At 40.2% G+C, this 21,583-nt stretch overlaps 1 protein-coding gene across 1 annotated transcript in view; it reads right to left on the reverse strand.

Annotated features, from left to right (window-relative positions):
• MAN2C1 (mannosidase alpha class 2C member 1) overlaps window positions 1-21,583 on the reverse strand; it is a 1,630,015-nt gene that overhangs the window by 960,372 nt on the left and 648,060 nt on the right. Inside the window, exon 9 of the mRNA XM_044077185.1 lies at window positions 10,877-10,969. Coding sequence (XP_043933120.1) covers window positions 10,877-10,969 — 93 coding nt within the window. The remainder of the gene's footprint in view (window positions 1-10,876; window positions 10,970-21,583) is intronic.

Raw genomic sequence — 21,583 nt, forward strand, 5'->3', positions numbered from 1 at the left:
TTAACTGGGGCAGGAGGCAAAGAATCAGGGTTCAGGGAAGCCTCTGCAAAACATCTTCCACCACATTCAGAACAGGAGGTATAGCTAAAGGCCTATGCTGGGGTAAAACAAAATTCCCTAAGCCTCTTCCTGGAATCAGAGAAATCTTGACCTTCCCATTTAAAATGCTCCCTCATGGAATGAAGAGTATCTGAAAAAGAAAAATCCTCAGGAGGAGAAGCTGAAGGGGTAGAATCATCCACATCAGAATCAGAATAAGGAGGATACTCCTGCACGCCTTCAGCCAAGACTCAGAAGCCTCCGAACACTGCTCAAAACTCTCAAACTCAGGTTCCACCCTAGGCCTCTTATCAGGAGGGGGCATAGAACCTCTAATCATAGTAATCAAATCTTCTGCCATTTTAAGCATATGTTTCTTAGGCAAAGATCCTGAAGAGCTAGGAGAACCCCCCACTGAAGTTAAACCTGGCCTGCCTCTCAAAGAAGCCTTGGAAACAGAAGGGGAGGCTCTAACCACCTTAGGAAGAGAGGGAAGAACAGCCACCTGAGAAGCCCCCTCAGCCTGGCCTACCTCCTGAGAGGACACATCCTGTAACAGTAAAGTCTCTCCCTGAGACTCCAAAGAAACTCCTGGCAGAACCTCCGGCTCCACTGAGCCTTCTAAAGAACCGACGTCCGGGACTGACGGTTCTTCCAACCTAGGCTTTGCAGCTTTGTCCTTGCGCTTTTTGGACGAAGCGGGCGTCGGAGCATCCGACGGCATTTTATAATTACAACGCTTCCCAAAAACTAACCTGGCACAGTCTAACCTTCTCTTTATAGTGCGTTTGTTAAATCTAGCACAAGAGCGACATCCAACAACGTCGTGCTCAGGCCCTAAACAAGGTATACACAAGGTATGGTAATCCCTATGAGGTATCTGTTTCCCACAAGAAATACAGTTATTCACTTTTTCTGACATGCCGTTAAATACTGAGGCAAGAAAAAACCAAAATATTCCCCAACGGTACTTAGCCAACTTTGATTCGGTCTGAAACTCCGACTTCAGAAAATTTCAGAACGCCAACCTGCACTCGCAAAACTGCTTCTGCATCGGACCATGCGGCAAAAAAGACTGAGGATATGACGTCGGTCATGCGCATTTGTACCCTGACGTCCTGACGTCAGACTAATGCGCCTTGACCGACGTCAGCCATATACTTTGGTATTCGGGCCGACTGGGACAGCGGACTACCCAAGTGTTAGGACTGCAGCAATGTGGAATGAAGAACATCACCACATTTAGTCAGGGAAGACTGTGGACTTTATTAACCAAGGGCCAAGGCAAATCTTCTGACGAGGGTTCAACATCCCTCCAGGGATTCATATGAAAACAATGGACTGCAATGAAGAGTTATGTGCACTGTGAAAGTGAATGCAAACCATCCACACAGCCCATGGCATGCTAACACTGGGATAAGAAATGTCGGCATGTACATGGGACATATATAAACTATCCCTTATGATGTATTTCATCCTAAGACCTTATCACTTTTACATAGCAAATGAAAAGACAGGGTGTTTATGAACAGATTAGATACTGAATAATCCAAGATGGAATGCAGTTGGGATGGGACTAGGTGATGGTCAGTGTTGATGGGACACCTAGATCCCATATACAAAATGGGAAAAAGGGGGCGGATGACAATGACGTTATCCTGCCTTAAAGGTCCTTTATGATCTCCTAGGATGGACTGCCAAAGTGGACACCAATCCTAAAGTGACATGAGAGACAGTATGGCTCAGCTCATGAAATGAAGTGATCCTCAGCTATGCTGCCTAATTGAGGCACGCATCGACAGCCACACTCTTGGTGATGGCATCCACTGAATCAAAGGTAGAACATGCTTAATGGAACCCTACTTTTAATTCAGTGTTGTGAGATTTTTGCACACATTTCTGCCCACCAAAACCATAAAGATTGGACTGCATTTCTATGGTTTGGATTATGGGGAATAAAAAAAAAATCGTACAAACCCACAGGAAACACTTTCTCACTTTGGGGGGAGGGGGTACACATGACATCTGGTTATGTGACTTGCTCAGTCTGTGAGAAATCTGTGAGAATCAAAGCCATAACTGCTGCAGGGTATGGGTATGGCAGCAGTCTCAAACATTTTTTTCCAAACTGTAACACAACCACATTTGCTGAGAACTAGGAGCCTGAAAAAGTAATGAGGTAGAAGTACATATATGTTTTTCTTACCAAACTTACCTACAACCATGGATTCTCTATCCATAGGCAGAATGGTCAGATGATGATTAAGCAAAACAATACAGCAAACTGGTCTTGGATATCTAGTTAAAAGACAGCTTATTCACCAGTGAGATAAATAAATGGCTAATCTTCTTACCAGATGGGTAGCCTTAGTCTGGGTGTTTTCAAGCAGCAAATACAGCACCCCTAGTCACAGGTGCTAAAGATATTCTCAAGCTTCTGCCTCTGGCTACCCAAAATAATAATTTGAACATTTTAGGGCAGAAATAAAGGGAAAATAGCATACTGAATTACAGTTTAGAATAGCCAAGTCTTCTTTAAAGGATGAATCATTGGGAACAGAACTATTATAGGGTGATGGTTCATTATTCCTGTCTTTCTCAAACATGGGAACCTCCATGCCTGAAAACATTACAACAGCTTAATATACAGAAGAGGACAAAGATGGTAATTTCTGGCTACCACACTTAGATCCACTCTTTTACCCCACCCTACAGGACCTAGAAGTAAGAGATGTAAAGTGTTTCATATTACATGGAGCACAATGATGGTTAGACACACAGTGTGGTGTGAACAGGCTGGTAGAGGGGCCTGGTGTAAACATCACAGCAGCTAATATGAAATATATTGTTCTCTCAAGTACCCACTTAGCAGGGATAAGGAAAGTGAAGGAAAAGATTATGGAAGAGAGTCTCTGGGGGCAGTCTCAACATTCACTGGGAAGCAGCCAGCTGCTTAGCAGAGATGAAGGAAATTGATTTTCTGGACCAAAGCTCATACCTACAAAAATATCCCAAGTTCAAGGAAGCCTCCCACTTACATATATTTATGTAGTTTACTGAAGGAAGAAAGGAAGCCACGGTGGTGCAGCAGTAGCATTGTTGCCTCACAGCAAGAGGTTCTCCCATTCGATTCTCGGCAGGAGCGCCTTCTGTGGGGATTCTGCATGTCCTCCCAGCTGCCGAGTTGCGTTTGAAAGACATGCATGAATGGGCGAGCCTTTGTTGAAGGTTGGGCATCAAACTGGCACTTCAGCACTGTAAAAATCTACTGCCAATCATTAGCAGACTGGAGTTCTGCTGTGGTAATCCCTAACCGTGAAAAGCTGAAAGAACAACAACAACTGAAGGAAGAAAGGAAGCAGCTGTCCCCCAGTACTCACTCCTAACAAAATGAGCTTAGGATATATGCATTCTTCACACATTCATCCAAGAACAGAAAATCTAACATCCTCTTGCTAGAAGGCAGGGATTCTAATGAAAAAGGAACACTGGTTACTGGACATGGTAGAATTTGAAGAAGACCAAGACCTGGATTTAGATCTGGGTTGTATGTTTCAATTTCTGCCTTTTGTTTTCTTGCCTGGAATCATGTACAAGCTATCCAGCTCTTCAGTGAAGTCCTTGCTCTTGCCTCCCCCTTATAAAACTGCTAATTTGAGAATTATGTGAAGGCTTGGGGTTTCTTCTGTGAATGTCACTGAGGTGCAAAATTGAAACAATGGCAGCAGCAACAGTAGACAATTTGGTCTCCAGCAAAAAAAAATGCAGTGAATACAGTGGCTGTGATTCATGAAATGAAAAACATAGGTACTTTGAAAAGTCAACAACTTCCAACTCCTAACAGTGTATGGATTCTGCAGCATACAGATTAGGCCCTGACTATGCCCTCAGATTACACTAATTTGACTAGTCCCCTCACAACACTGGGAGAGCCAGCCAGCGTGTTAGGGGAGTTAATGGTTGAGGTCAGCTCACCTACTGTATAAGAAGGGAGTCTGTGGAAGTGCAACCATAGCTGCACCACCTGTGGAAAGGCCACGTACTGCACTGCAACACAAAGGGACTCAGGTGTATGAGCTTGGCCAAGGAATGCATGAATGTCAACAAGGCATCATGAGGGTTGTAGAGTGCCCATCTCTAAACAGCCAAGTATACAAAAACATTGTACCACACCTGCCAGATGGCAGATGTCCAAGGTTCCTGGAGAATGATACCACAGTCCCTAGTTCTTGCTTCTCCTTCCTGGTATCTTCCAGTGTCAGGCGTGGGTAGAAACAAATGGGCATGAAGAAAATACTTGATGGCTCTTGGTGGGCAAGATAGGACCCCCCCAAAAAAGCAAACTTTCCAGTGACACATGAAACATATGAAGAGATATGAACTGCAATAGGAGTTAACCACTCTGTTTTTTCCTACTTATCTACTTATTTTCAGCTAAGAAAGTTTTAACCCTTTAATATATTATAACAGTTTTCCTTTTGTTTTAAAAACACAATTAAACAGTTTACAATAATATGTATTCTTTGGTTAGATCATAATTTTCTTCAAGATTTACAAAAAACACATTAGGAAACTTTTAGCTTTCTTTTGATACAACAGGTCAAAACACAATTTCATAGAGTTAATACAATGATAACAAGCGTTACTACCAGAAATGGGTATATAATCCAGTCTAACAACTTTTTTCCTTTTGCAGACCATTCTGTAAAAATGTCCCACCAATCATGGGCTGTGTCTGCTTCAGTTTTTTCAGTTAACCTGATTAATTTGTTTTTTACAATCACAGAACTTAAATCACGACTTAGAATTGTTCTATTAACCTTTTGCAACTATTGAATTCACTGTTCACTTTTGTTAATTACCTCATACAAAGAATCTAGAGACAGACTAATATTTACAAGAGGCAATACTTGAGGATTCCATTTAAAAGACGCAGACATTTTACTTTCTGGGGTAAACGCATAAGTTTTGTTACGCTACACTAAATGAGTGATATTACTAAGACATCCCACAAAGGGTGACTGCTTAGAAAAACTCATATTTCGATTTATTACAATACAAATGAATTGAGGAGCAATCTCTGTGAACATTTCAAAACTTGACGGCAAAATTATTTACACAGATTTACAGAGTGTTGTAAAAAACATGCTTCATACACTGGAGAATCTGCCCACATATGAAACCATTTGCTGTATGTACACAATGCTCTATTTTGTGAGTTTTATTTTGTAAATCAATATAATGTCCACTCCATCACTATCCAAGCTGGTGTCTGGAATTTATAATTTCCCTCCAACTGGGGTAACCAATATACAGATAGAATGGTGGTCCAAAAACCAGTGGTAAAACTACAATTTGAATAATTACTTTTGAACTTGTTACATTATGATGTGTGATTTTTCCTGTACAGTATGTACTTGTGCAGAGTGTTTGCTGCCCATGCACTTCAATCCAGTTAGTACTTGGGATCCATTTTTCGAACAAGGTTCACCACACATATTCATTTTTTGATATTAACTTCATTTGCACTGAAATTTTTGCATTTGTACAAAAACTGCAAAGTACATTTAGTCCAGTCTACAAATTTAGTAACATTAACAATAATAAAAGTCATTAAAACATTGCAAAAAGTCTTTTTTGAAAATCCATATGTATCCTCTGCGATTGTCCATATAATAGGTAACCATTGTGCCTATAAATGTACAATTTGTGAAATATTATTTAAAACCACTGTTAAACCAGAAGACAAGCATTAAAGCAACTCTTTAGCATTAATATAAGTTTATTTCAAGCTTTCGTCAATAGCAATAGACTTCTTCAGAAATTTTTGATGAAAGTGGGAAATAAAGTTATATTAATGCTAAAGAGTTGCTTTCAGGCTTGTCTTCTGGTTTAACAGTGGTTTTAAGTATTATTTCTTCATGTTTTACCATTGTTTAGAGACTGTTCCAGTTTTTGTTTTCAATATGAAATATCCTGGCCTGTCAATTTTAATCTGTTTGCCAATATTTCTATCAATTCAATGCATCTAAACCTGTTCCCATCCCCCTAAAAGAGTATCATATCATGCTCTTTATCTCCTACAGCCAGTAGTGTCAGGAGGGAATGAGATATTTAAATGTAAAAAGACAAGGTTGTCTCCCAATAATTATTGAATTTTTTATATAGACGACTATATTTTCCTCCAGTGGCTCTATTTTAGACCCTTCATCAGTACTATTTACACAGTCAGTGTAAAATTGAAAGAGTGTCCTTTCTCCTTGCAGTATGCAGCACTTTATACCAGTATTGTTTTGTAAGGATACATTTACTTTATATTGTAAGAGCTAGACAAATACCTGTCCTCTAGCAGTCTTCCAAAATGTAATTATTTAGTTAATGAAAATGGTTCAAACATGGCACTGCTGTCTTTCTGGACAAGAAAAATTACATTGAGTGCTATTTTTTTGTAGCCCTTGCCCACAACAACCTTATGTTAGCAATATTACTCTTATATGTGTTTTCTACTGAGGCTTCTGCTATCCCTGATGCTATCATAAAATTACAAAAAATTGTAAAAAAAACAAAACAGATATTGGTTTAATGTAGATAACATTATTTACATTTGCTGTTGTCTGCCTTTTGCTCTTCTGTATTTCAAAGAGGTGCACTTTAGGCAGCTTTATTTTTATTTTCTGAAAAGAAAATACATGCATGTCACTTTTATGACTTCAGTTTTCACGGCTTTTGACTACTCTCATTTGATCTCTATGCACTAGACCTGTTCTGTTTTTTCTTTTTTATGTTTTGATAGATCATCTGGAATGCTTGTTTAAAATACTTGTGAGTAAAGCATCTGCTTTTATCATTCCACTGTGGCATGCTTTGTAGCAACCTTGACTGTGTGTACAAATCTGCTGAAGTTCCCTGCTTTATGATCTTTACTGACTTTGTCTTTTGCAGTTTTTCTAAGCTAGGCTATTAAAGTAGTGTGCCATAAATTATTTTCTGTCAGCTCAGCTAATTTATCTTCTCTATCCTGTAATTGATGTCTAAAGTCTGGAATTTCTTTCTTTGACTCTTAAGAGGTTTTATGACATTCACTAACCAGATTTTCCTTATCTTTTAACTGCTGCTGAAGAGTTTGAATTCTTTCCTGTAATTCTTCACAGCCTTTCTGATACTTTTTAGTAGTCTGTTCTGTTGGCAACAGGGCCCCTATGCACTTTTGAAAAAAGTGTCTGTATATCTTGTTTAAACCTTTTGAACTCATTTTGTCTGCCTTTTAAAAATGTATTAAATTTTTCTGTCAATTAACCATGAACCTAGTCTCTGTCCTTATCTGTTTTGTGCTGTGCAGTGTTTTATTCCATTTTTATACATATTTTCTAAAGGGTGTAACAAGATTTACAGGAGATTCTGTCAATAACTGATTTGATTGCTGTTGTAACTCTGAAACTGACATCTCCCATGTGGTGACAAGACATAACTGTTTAACATCTGGATATAGTGTAAGTATCACCCTTATCTGTTTTTTTACCATCAGAAGATTTTTTTCTGCAGTTTAACTTTTCAACAATGGTTTGAACTGCACTTTTATGACATTACACAAAGAAAGCCATTTCATATGACTTGCACAATAAACATTTACTATAACACACATTTTTTTTTATTTGTGATACCAGTCAAATGTTGTAATCCATTTGCAAAATGCCTATCAACTTGCCCTAATAAGATTTTACATTTGCCAATATGCTGTGTATACCAACACTGCAGTCTGCCCCAGATTTTATCTAGTTGTTCTGCTACATTAAGAATAAAACTCTGTTTACTTTTTCTACTATGACCCCCAGTGGCATTATTACTGTATGTGACACAGAAAACATCTTACCACACAGCAAAAAGGCAGGTGATCAGGCTGACTTTTGCAGATGGGTGAAAATTCCTCTGTAGTCACTCGAAAATCTGGTGAAACAAAACTGGCAGTTGCAGATTTGATACCTTGGAATTCACTGACCTGGATAATTTATTGCACTACAACCTTACTGCATTGCAGTCTCACACCAGATTGAGATGTCTGAAAACTGTACTACTGCAAGCCCTATAAGACCTGAGTGCTCCTGTTCAGGACTCACTCATAAATTTTAGTTACTCCGTCTTTACTGGAGTGACCCTATACAAGGCACCACTCCCCCTGTGTTCGAATACAGGCTAGGCTCGCCACTGAAAAATTAAAAAAAATAATATATATATATATATATATATATATATATATATATATATATATATACTTTTCAGTACTGTACTTTACTAAAGTCAACTTGAGTGCAGTTACTAATAAAACAACTTATCTATATTAACAGACGACACGTACTACACTTTACAGCTTTTACTGTACAAGGTTTGCTTTTCCATACAGATACAGATGACAATTCTCCATTTTCCACGGAACTATGTTCCTATAAAATACAAGAACTAACACCATTTAGTTCTACAGTCCTTTTTTAGTACTTTTTTGTGCCATTTAGATCCTGTCTATGAAAGCTATCTTTTGAAGTCTTTGTTTGATGTCATGCATTCTGCTGATAATTCACCTTGAAACAGAAAAAAAATCAGCTTATGTGACAACCTTCAAGATGTAGGGAGTCATTCTTGTCTCCAGTCATCCTTGCAGCTGTACTAGTCAGGAATTAGGGAGTCATCCTTAACTGCACTTCTCCGTGCAGCTGTACTAGTCAGAGAACAATTATTACAGTGTATGGATGCCAAACATGTACAGTAATTAACTACTCTATTTTTTCCTACTTTTCTACTTATTTTTGGCTAAAAAAGTTGTAACCCTTTAATATATTTTAACAGAGGTAATAGATGAAACTGAGGATTATGACTGGGTCTCCAATCATAACCAACCTGTTGTGTATTCAAGACATGGATGTCATGAAATTCACCTTCAGAGCAGAGTGAAGCAAGCATAAGAAGTAAATTATGACAAATATGTTGAAAGCATAGCAAGTGAAAGATTGCAAAGACCTTATAATAATTCTTTGAAGTACATCCAGCTTCAGCTGCTTCTCTATATTAGTTGCTGGAAAAATAGTGTAGGGGTGCAAAATGTTTTGCAGCTTTGAAAGCTGTAACACAATTAACACTGCCTCACAGGCAGCAGTCATAAGCAAAATGCATTGCTGTGCTTGTAAAAAGCTGTAGTACACATTGCTTAACCCAGTGTGGCAGCCTAAAGTGTTTTACAGCATTTAAAGCTGTTTTAGCATCTTACTGCTGTTCTGTAGAGGCCAGCACTGGCTGCTGTTTATACTCTAGCATGGTCAGATTAGACTATAATAGTGCTCAAAGGTGCTTAACAAAACTCTTAAATCTCTTTTTTACTTAAGAGGTTAACAAAGTTGTCTTTTTTCCCAAATTAAGGGCAAAATCACTGCTCTCAATGCAATACAAATATTTTGTTGAGATGAACTTAAAAGACTCCAATGAATAAGTTAAAATATGCACATGTATCTTAGTGCATGTCACACAGCTTCCCTGTTTCCTACAACAGTCATGTATTCCTGTATACAGCGTGGTCACAGACTATAAACCTATAGTAGCAGTCTTCACAACTTACACAAGACAAAATCAGTCCAACAGGCAGAAGAAGCAGTAAAACGTATCCAATTAATGAACAGGGAAAGCTCTGGGATGCCCTCCATGTCACTGCAAAACCCAACATTGTTAATCCATACATATGCAGTATAACATAATAAGAAGTTATGTACCTACCATAACGTTCCATGTTAAGTTGTTATGCAGTATAACATAACGGTCCTTTAGTAGTCTAGAAGCAGCAACCACACATTCTACAACTTTAAAGCAGCAGTACCAAACTGTTGAATCAACAGTTTATATCACTGTTCGTCAGCTTATCGACAATGAATATTTCAATGCATTAGAATTCCTTGCAAGCACACTGTAACAAATGGTAATCATACAACTCCATTACAGTGATGATTATCTGAAGCAGTGTTGACAGAATGCAAATGAATTAAAACTGATCAACTTGCTTAGTTACTGAAAATGGCAACTAAGTGATGTAGTTTTCAATAAGAGATGGGTATGGTGTGCTGAAGGTGGTAACTGCAATAGGGGAATTATCACGAGACAATAATCCTGGGCTCAACATAAAAAGTAGATATGCCTCCTGACCATGGGGGTATGAGAAGTCTCTGTCCCTCACATAAAGTACTGTGTTTTTCTTGTATTTGTTGAGTATGGCAGACAAACTTTAGATCAGTCCATAAAACTGTCATAAAAACATTATATATTGTTGAGAAAATTATAAACAAGAAGGTAAAACTGTCCTATAACAAACTGTATACTAAAAGGAGAAATGAAGTAAGCTGAACCTGTTTGTTTAGTGGATGACTTACATGCATCAGGCATCTGCTGTTATACACATTCTGAAAGCTAAACTTTTAGTGCATTTTCCATAGGAAACTACCAATTACTGGATTTGTGCCATTTGCCGTAAATCCATTGGTTATGCCAAAGACTCTGTACAGTGCATGCCTATGTAAAACTGAGCAACATAAGCCAGGAGTGTTACACAAGCTTTCTACAAATATGTACTAGAGAGCAGCTAACTCACTGACCTGCACGATGACTGCAAGTACTTTCAGCAGTAAGGAATTTCTAACGTTCCTAATGGTAAAGCTGAATTTATAGAGCTGATCTAGAACTACTGTAACTAGCACCTATTAGTACTAATGCAAGCAGAGATGCAACCATGGGAAATAGAGATAAATGTAATTATATGAGAACAGTGACACTCAAATTAATCAAGGTTCAGTGTTACTACACATACCTCTAAGCACTGCCTTCCAAATTCCTGCTTAAAAAATCTCTGTCCTTGAAGAAACTGGCGTACCATGGACTCTCCTGAAGGCAAGTTGCCATCCTGTTTAAACAAGAAAAAACAAAAAACAACAGTATTTAGCTACATGTAATAAGCATACAACAGTGATGTTTTCTGTCTACACCACTGTGGAACTGCATTTTTCACTACACAGTTTACTGAATATTTACAGCAAAAATTACGTCACACCATGATTGCAGTGACATCCTATTTTTGCGGGTCTATATTACAACATCAGAAAAGACGTTAATCAAACAGCTTTATGACCGAAAATGTGGTTAATAGAACTCACTTTTGTGGGGGGACTGCACCCCCACACCCCCTGCTAATTATATATACCAACTCAGAGATTGCACTACATTGAGGAAAGGGCAAATTTTCCAATCTTCACTGTACCGCGATACTCACAAAGTACAGTTTTGTACCTACCATAAATGTAGATGTTCGAGTGTATACACTGCTGCAGTCATTACACTTGGGTTATCCTGCCGTCAGGCAGTTCCCCAGTCGGCCTGAGTTCCAAAGTCTTGGTCCGGCGTTGGTTGCTGTCGCCTCCTCCCTGACGTCAGTGCGACAGGGGTATATAAGATACAGCCAACGCCATTTTCTTCAGTTTTTCTTGCCCCAGATGTCAGCTACTCCCAAATAGGTAGGCAATTCAAATTGCTAATAAAACATACATAAGAAAAGCAAACAACAACTTTCAGCTACCAGCAAATACTCCCCCATAGGTAGTAAAGGGTAGAAGACATAGGTACGTACCAGAAAGTAAGTGGGGAAGGAGGGAGGGTAACCTGGACTGCAGTGTACGAACATCTACATTTATGGTAAGTACAAAACTGTACTATGTTCATCGTGTTACACTGCTGCAGTCATTACACTTGGGTAGAATCCCAAAGCTGAGGTAGGGTGGCTGGTTCTATAAGACATTAGGGGTGGCTATAAGGCCCTGCAGTACTGCAGTGACGAAGCCAGCTCTGGAGTTAGAGTACAGAGGCAGATGGTAATGCTTGGTGAAGGTATGTACAGAACTCCAAGTTGCTGCTTCCAAAATATCCTTGGTAGGTACTCCTCTGAGGTAGGCAGTTGAAGTGGCTGTTGTCCTAGCAGAGTGAGATCTAATGCTGCTAGGTACAGGTTTCCCATGGTGTGTATAGCAGAAACATATACAATGTCCTATCCATTTTGAAATAGTCTGTTTTGAAATGGCTTTCCCTGTGCTCCTGCAGCATATGCTACCAATAATTGCTCAGATTTCCTGAAAGCTTTGGTTTTGTCCAAGTAGAAACATAACTGCCTGTGAATGTCCAAAGAATGCAGTAGTCTCCCCTTTATTCTGTGGTTTTGGATAAAAAGTTGGCAAATGAATAGTTTGGTTTAGAGCCACACTGGATACCACCTTTGGCATAAACGTACGGTTAGTTCTTAAAGACACCCTGTCCTGGAGGAAAATGAGGAAAGGTTCCACTGCCATTAGCGCCTGTAATTCTGAAACTCTTCGTGCTGATGTTATTGCCAGGAGCAGAGCAGTTTTCCAAGAGATATATTTTAATTCTGTTGTGTTAGCTGGCTCAAAAGGAGGTAAAGTTAATTTTTCCAAAACAAAGTTGAGGTCCCAAGTTGGAGTAGGTGCTCTACGGGGCGGTCTTATGTTTTTAGCCCCTCTGAGGTACTGTCTTAGCAAAGGATTAGAGAAAATTGGTGGAGCCGTGTTGTAATGAGCAGTGATGGCAGAGGCGTGGATCTTGATGGATGAGAAGGAGAGGCCTTTGTCCAGCATCTCAGTTAAATATTGTAGTATCTGAGGAATGTTTGGGACATGAAGGTCAAGGCTGTGAGCTTGGTTCCAGGTACAGATTCTCTTCCATTTATCTGAATAGGCTTTCCTGGTACTAGGCCTTTTGGCCTCCAGAATGACATGCATAACAGCTTTGGAGAGCGGCATTGCTTGCTTGACTAAGGAATCTTCCATGCAGCTAGGTTTAAGGTCTTTAGCTGGCTGTGTAGTATCTGATTGTTGTGCTGAGTCAGCATATGTGGGATTTGAGGCAAAATCCAGGGTGGTCCTTGTGCTAAGTTCTTTAAGATTGGGTACCAGTGCTGACGTGGCCAGTCTGGTGCAATCAGGATCATCTTTGGCTCTTCTTGCCTGACTTTTATGAGTACCTTTGGCAGGAGAGGTAGTGGTGGGAAAGCATATATTTGTAGGTTTTTCCAGCTGAATGAGAGGGCATCCACTTTCCATGCTTGTGGATGGTAACTCCTTGTGCAGAATTTCTGTAGCTGGCAGTTCATTGGGGATGCAAGCAGATCTATGTCCTGGCTCCACCATTTCTGTGTTATCATTCTGAATATTTGTGGATTCAATTCCCATTCGTGGGGATCCATGATGTTTCTGCTTAAGTCGTCTGCCAGTGTGTTTTTCTCTCCTGGCAGGAATTGTGCTTGCAGATGAACTTGAAAGTTTAGAGCTGTGTTCCACAAGGTCATAGCTTGTCTGCAGAGGGGGTAGGAGTGAGTGCCCCCTTGCTTGTTTATGTACCACATAACTGTAGTGTTGTCCGTCTTTAGCAGTAGTTGTCCTGGATGCAGCAGGTCCTTGAAAGCTATAAGGGCATTTTGTACAGCTAGCATCTCTTTTTGATTGATGTGAAGATGCCTTTGTTCTGCGGGTCACTTGCCCTGAATACAGTTGCCTGCCATGTGTGCTCCCCAGGTGTAATCCGATGCATCTGTTGTCAGTGTTTGCCTGGCTGTGGGTTGAGTTAAAGGCTGTCCCTTGTTGAGGTGACAAGCTTGAGCCCACCATTGAAACTCCTGTTGAAGGCAAGGAATTAGTGGTATAACTGTTTCCAAACTTTGACAGTGTTGAGACCATACATTCTTTAGGTACCATTGTAGTTTCCTCATATGCAGTCTGGCATATGGAATTAGTAGTATGCAAGATGCCATGTAACCCAAGGCCTGCAGAATTTTTCTTGCAGGGAGTTGGGTCTTTGTTGCCATCAATTGAAAGTATTGAGTCAGTTGTCCTTGCTTGTCTGGCGTGAGATAAGCCATCTGGGCCATTGTGTTCAAGCTGGCACCCAGGAATATTATCTCTTGTGAGGGCACTAGTTTTGATTTCTTTTCATTTACTGTGTAGCCCAGGCAACTTAGTAACTTTTTTACAAACGCCAGATGCTTTAGAAGAATGTCTTTGCTCTCTGCTTGAATCAGGCAGTCGTCCAGGTACGGATAAATTTGAATTCCTTTTTGTCTGCAAAATGCAATTACTGGTGCCAGGCACTTTGTGAAGACCCTGGGCGCAGTAGATAAGCCAAAGGGCAGTACAGAGAATTGATAGTGCATTGAACCAGCTATGAATCTGAGATATCTTCTGCAGTTTTGTTTGACAGGGACATGCAGGTATGCCTCCTTGAGGTCCAATATCACGAACCAAGCTTTCTTGCCCAGCATGGGAAGAAGCTGCTGCAGTGTCAACATTTTGAATTTCGGAACATCCAGGTAAGTGTTTAGAGAAAAAAGATCCAGAATGGGCCTCCAGGCTTTGTCCTTTCTGGGAACCAGGAAGAGTCTTGAGTAAAATCCTTGTCCTTGCTCCTGTGGTGGTACCTTCTGAATAGCTCTCATATCCATGAGTGCTGTAATTTGTTTTTGAGCCTCTGCCCATTGATTTGGTGGCAGATTTGGCATTCCTTTTAACCTTGGCAGAGTGTGAAAGTGGAACCTGTAACCTTGAGATACAATGTTGAGAACCCATTTGTCTTTGGTGATCATATGCCAATTGTGATAGAAAAGTGCCAGTTTTCCTTCCAAGGGGGCTGCCAAGAGAGAGTTGTTTGGCAGCTGCAGTGGGAAGTCATTGGGGCTGCTTTTTATATGATTGAGGCCTGTCTTCCCCTTCTTTCTGGTCTGAGGCAACCCACTGTCGAGGCCTGTAAGGACCTTGTGGTTGACCTCTACCTCTTGGACGTCTGTATCTGCCCCTTTGAGGTCTGTCTGTAAGTGGAAAGGACCAATTCTTAGTTGGCCAATTTCTGCTAAATCTAGGAGGCTGAACCTGTAAGAAATCCTTCACCGTTTGCATAGATTTTGCCTTATCCTCCATTTTCTTTAATACCTCTTCTGCCTTAACTACAAATAAGACATCCTGCTGCAAAGGTGCATCCAATAATTTTGCTTTAACATGATCTAGTAACGTATGTTCTTTTAACCAAGCATGTCTTCTAATGACAGAGCCTGTAACTGCTGCTCTACAGGAGGCCTCTAAAGAATCAAAACCACATTGCAAAGTATGTTTTCCCACCTGTTCAGCTGCAAGCAATAAATCCTGCATTTCTTTAAAAGTAACAGGATCTGAATCTGGAAGCATTTTTTGTTTCAACTGAGACAGTAAAAATTGCTGATATTTGAGCATGTGAAACTGGCAATTTAAGGCTCTCATTGCTAAAGTTGCAGACGTATATACTTTCTTTCCCCATCTGTCTAATGCTCTGGAATCTCTGTCGGAGGCAACTGGATTCTTAGCTGATGAGGCCTTAACCCCTTTGGGTCCCTGAGAAATAGTTTCAGGGTCAGCAACAGGGCTTTTGTACAGAAATGTGTGTGAGTCAGGGACTCTGTAGTATCTGTCAGGTTTAACTGGGGCTGGAGGTAAGGAATCAGGATTTAAGCTGGATTCAGTATACACATCATCCACAATATCTAACACTGGCGGAATAGCAAGGGGTCTGTGTTGAGGTAATAAAAGGAAGTCTCTGAACCTTTTCTTGGATTCTGAGTAATCCTGGCCTTCCCAATGGAAATGCTCCCTCATGGTATGCAAGGTTTCCCCAAAGGAGTAGTCCTCAGGTGGAGAGGCTGATGGAACTGACTCCTTGGCGTCAGAATCCTCATAAGGGGGTAAAGAATATCCTAAGTCTGAGGATGAATCTGAAGAGATGGACACCTGGTCGGATGAGTCATAGTCTGCATCCTTTCTAGGCCTTTTATCAGGAGGGGGATGGAACCCCCTGATCAGAGTGATTAGGTCTTCGGCCATTTTGAGCATTTGTTTCTTAGGCATGGAGGCCTGTGCTGGGGAATGCTGTATTTGTTTCTTTGATTTTAAAGCTGGTTTAGACTTAGCAGAGGGTTTAATGCTTAACTGAGTAGGTCTGAAAACACCCTCTGAAGCTGCGGGAAGCTCAGCTACTCCGGATCCCTCTGAAGGGTTAGTTTCGGTAGGCTGAATAACGTGTGCGCCCGAAGGCCCAGCCATCTCCACGTTGGAGTCAGAGGCGGCCTGTGGTTCTACAGAAGCGGTTGTCAGGGGCTGCGAAGGCGCCTCGCTGAAAACCGGAGAACCGACGACTGGCCTAGAAGAGGCTTCGTCGGCAGTTTTGGGCCTCGGATGCCTATCCTTGTCTTTGCGTTTTTTATGTATTCCGGTCATTGGAAGTTCCGACGGCATGGTATAATTGAATTTTCTACCAAAATAATGTCGGGCAAAATCAAACCGACATTTAATAGTGCGCTTGTTAAACCTAGCACAAAACCAACAACCAGTGATGTCGTGGTCTGGGCCTAGGCATGGGATACAATAAGAATCAAAATCCTTATGAGGTAATTGCATCCCACAAGAAATACAGTTATTAACTTTTACTGACATCGGTCTGAGGCAAGAAAATGTTTCCCCAACGGGGTACTTAGCTTTGTAGAAGACTTTGGTTCTGGATTCGGAATGAAAATCTCAGGAGACTGCCGACCGGCACTTGCGAACTGCTTTTGCTTTGGGCACAGTGTGGCAAGAAAGACTGAAGAAAATGGCGTCGGCTGCATCTTATATACCCCTGTCGCACTGACGCCAGGGAGGAGGCGACAGCCACCGACGCCGGACCAAGACTTTGGAACTCAGGCTGACTGCGGAACCGACTGACGGCAGGATAACCCAAGTGTAATGATTGCAGCAGTGTAACACGAACATCACACAGTTCTTTTATCAGCAGTTTCGGCTATAAAGCTGTTCGATTAACGGCTTTTTCGATATGGAAATATAGACCTTATTTTTGCATACTTATGTGGGGTTTAAGCAGAAAAGACCAAAGTCATCAATAGTGTAATATCATGATCAATACTATTATTTCAATTTCCACTCAAAACATAATTGCGCAGTGCAAGAAAAATTGAGATCTATCATTCTCAGCAAGTGAGATAATGTAACTGCTGCAATGATTAATAAACAGTAAAAATCTAGAAATTATAGCCATGAGAGAATTATGGAATTATAGAACTTTTACTATTATAATGGGCAACAGATCTCAGACATTTTTTAAACACATTTTACAAATTTCAAAAAGTATAACTAAACATATAAATACCATACAGGAAACACAAGCCTTTTTATAAACAAAATAACTACTGGAAATTTAAGAAAGACAATTTTAATTTTCTAATAAAAGTGCAACATGAGCTCAGCAGTTTCTTGTTTCAATATACTGACTATCCAAGCATTAAAAATATGCATAGGATGCAATGATGTACCTTGTTGTTTAATAAATGTGACTAAGTATGTCATTGTAGAACTACTCCATAAACTTGGCTATAGGTTTTCTCCCTTTAGCTTGGTGCACCATAGTAGTGATGTCCTTCAGTAACGGTGGCCCTACATTTGACCCAGGAAACAATAAACTCATCAGCCTGAACAACCTCATATTTAAAGCCACGGACTGTATTATTATTGATGTCAACCTAAGTTATCATAAATCTTATTAGATTTGACCCTCTGAAGTTTGGCTTTTTTGAGGGAATATCCTGCCTAATGTATCTGTTAAACTTTTTTGAGTGAGTCACAAAGGCTATTGACAGTGGTCATGGTGCTTATACAGAGTATCTTGACCTGACCAAGAAGTCTAATCTATGCTCCTTGCAGGGACTACAAGTAAGCTAAATGGTTTAGAAACAGATCTCTGTGTGGTTAAGATAGATAGTGAACTGTTTAAAAGACAGAACTAAACGTGCTCGTGTCAGATGACTAATTGTTAAGTATGAAGCTAACAAGCAGCATAGTGTTGGGATCGCTCTTCTTGCATTTACTTTTCTGATCTCCAAACTCTGAAAAAAGACAACTTGGTAACTAAGTTTAGACATGACTGCAAACTGGGAATTACTGTCAAGTTTCCCTACTGATACTCATACCCTCCAACAAGAACTCACACCCATAAACTTCTGGTGTACTGAAAATGAAACATTCCTCACAAAGATCACCAACTGGAATATCCTGAGCTACTAAAACAGACTGGAAACACTGTCCCTGGACTCAATGTTTTACAGACTCTTGAGAAGTGACCTATGCCTAGTCTTCCATGCCACTACAGACTCTGTGGGGTCAAGGAAATCTTGTATCTCCACAAGTCCAATAATTACACTAACACTAGAACCAGGGACCCATATCTTTACTAGTAGGCAAATATACCAGTCTAGAAAAGCAGATTCATTGCATAGTGCCTCCCCCATCTCCAGAAGAAACTGTCCCTACAGGTCAAACTGTTATCCTTGAAACAGAACCTGGATACCTTGAATGAGCAGCAGCAAATTTACTACAGGTTTCATAGGCCCAGCCCCTCTAGATAAAGAGGATATGGCCTGAGGGTGGGTACTGACAAAGTGAATATAGCTGCAACATCAAATTTTTGCCTTCATATTCATATGAATCCTATATAAAATTATTTGGAGACTCTACTGGTTCAACATTCACTCAGCTTTTACATCAGGATTTTTAATACAGATGTTTTACAGAATTATTGAATATAGTTTTATTTTGTTTAATTTTGCACTGATTTTTTTTCAGTGCAACACTGCCAGTAAGACGAGCCAATCATACAGTTTGAGGTTAGAGTAATAAACTACGACACAGTAAAATAAAAACCATTTCAGTTTGACTCCCCTCCTTTTACATCATCTATCATCAACTATTCTCTTTAATCACTGAGTCTACCAGACCCAGCTGCAGGAAGTCAGTGTGTCCTAAATCACCCTCCAATCACAGTACTGTGAGCTCTGCCTTTGAGTGGTGCTCATTTCTATGCATGGGCAACCTCTTAAGCAAGTTACACAACACTTGCTGCACACAGCTTGGCACATTCTTCTCCTCCTGTTGCCATGAGCCAGGATGCATCACTCCCTCCAGGGTAGTCGAGCCAATGTCCACTGTTCACTTCTATTTTCTCTCCATTCCTCCCCACCTTGTCCTCCAGTGCCTGTGCTGCTAATCAAAGACAGGTCATCTAAGGCTAGCCAAGTAAGGGCTTTATTCCTCTGAGCCATGGGGCCAGGGGGTTCTTTTTCTTCCATTATTTCCATACTGTGCAATTTTAACCAAAGCCAAGCACACATACACATACACACACACACACACACACACACACACACACACACACACACACACAGTACTTGGGTAATTGCTGACAACAGCCAGTCACTCAGTTGAAAGTCTAAGCCAGCTACCAAATACATAAAGTAAATAACATTCCTTCACTCTTTCATTGCCAGCACCTGTGTTACCTTATTCAAGGTCACAGAGGAGCTAAAGCCTATCTGGCCAAGCATAGGGTATTAGGCAGTAAACAAGTCAGACAGTATGCCATTGTATCACTGGAAACACACACACACACACACACACACACACACACACACACACACACACACACACACACACACACACACACACACACACACACACACACACACACACACACACACTCTCTACAGGCAATTCAGAGGATTGCCAGTTTACTTGTCAGCATTTCTTTGGTATGTGGGAGGCAACCAGAGGCCCCCAGTAGAAAACTCACTCCAACTAGGAACCAAAATTTAGGACCAAGCATTGTAAAACATCAAAGCTAGTAAACGTAGTATCTTGAAAAATATGCTGACATTTAACAATCTGGACACCATAAAATTATTTTTTTCAGTTCCTTGTCACACATTGAAAACAAAAGACAGAAGTGCAATTTAAAGAACCCTACTGCATATGATCAAATCTTGCAAAATGAGTAGTACAGGACTGTAAGGTGTGTTTAAGGTTTGAAATTAATGATAACAGTCAAGTAGCAGCAATGACAAAAACTAGCTGAAATAAATAAACATATCTATATCTATCTATACATTTTATATGTGTGTGTGTATATACAATTTTTATTTTAATAAACATATAGAAATAAGGCAGAATTGTATTGCAGATACCAGTGCTAAAGACACATAAATCAACTCTGAACTTTATGAATTTCATTTTAAGAGACACTTGCTTCCTACCCATGTTTTCCTACATCTCAAATATGTGCTGCTGGCAAACTGGGGAACTTCTAAATTACTAGTAGGTTTGCATGAGAGAGTGTGTGTGTGTGTGTGTGTGTGTGTGTGTGTATAGACTCATGTGCATATTTGTATCCTGTAAAGGGTTGGCAATATGTTTAAGATACGTTTTATGCCTTGTGCTCTCAAAACCCTGCACTGCATTAATAAGATAAATGGAGAATGAATGAATGAATGAATGTTTATTTATTTATTTTATTTATTTATTTTACATTTGTTGATCGGGATAGTTCGACTGGATGCATGTCCATTTTCAGCGGAGGCCCGGGGAGAAAAGCTCCAAGGTAAACAGAAACATTAAAAACATGTTACAATTATAATTTTGACAAAGAGTGCGGTAGTGGTGCTGTGGTAGCGCTGTCACCTCACAGCAAGACGTTGTCGCATTTGATTCTCAGCTAGAGCGTCTTCTGTGTGGAGGCGTGCCTTCGTTGAAGGTTGTGCGTCAGGGCTGGTAACTTGGCACGTAAAAATCCACTACCAAACATTAGCGGACCGGAGTTCTGCTGCGGCGATCCCTAACCGGGATAAGCCGAAAGACACAACAAGTACATAAACAAACAATAATAAACATGTTCCACAGGTTAGAGTTAAACCCTGGTGAAAGCCAGGGGTAAATTAAACAGTAGTTGATTAATAGATTTTACTCACAATCTAGAAGAGAGTTAGCCAGGCTTGATATAATGACATAGCCAGTTTAGTGCCAGATGTTGTTTGAGTCTAGTTTTAAATTGACCTAGGGAGGAGAGTAAAGCAATGTCAGTTGGAAGTGAGTTCCAGGATCTGCCTACAGAATTTGCATAGAGAGAGTGACCAACTGCATTGTTAATTTTGCTTGTCTGAATTAGTAGTCTGTTAGAGGATCTAAGCAGTTGCGGATTGTGATACGGGGTGATAAGATTTTTAAGTGCAGGAGTATTATCTGGATTATAAAGGATTTTATAAGCCATGATCAGTTGGTTATACTGAATTAGACTGGGTAGTTCATGCCACCCAAGCTGGTTAAGATTGATGCAATGATGTGTCCTAAAAGGCAGCCCAGTGCCAAACCTGGCAATGTGGTTAAAGCAGGTTGAGAGTTTAAGTACAGTCTTGTTTATATTAGAGAGTATAGGGGATGCATACAGAAGTGTTGAGAGAAGGTGAGAGCGAGCTATGGCAATTTTAGCTGGAGGGGTTAGGAAGGCTTTTATTCTGTAAAGTGACCCTAGTTTTTTATTGATGGTTTTGATCGATTTGTTTACATGTAGGTTGAATTTTAGACTATCTATAATGACACCTAGTAGTTTTGTAGCGGGATCA

This window comes from Protopterus annectens, chromosome 7.part0 (genome assembly GCF_019279795.1).
Source record: "Protopterus annectens isolate FY-2018-M chromosome 7.part0, PAN1.0, whole genome shotgun sequence".
Classification (NCBI taxonomy): Eukaryota; Metazoa; Chordata; order Ceratodontiformes; family Protopteridae; genus Protopterus; species Protopterus annectens.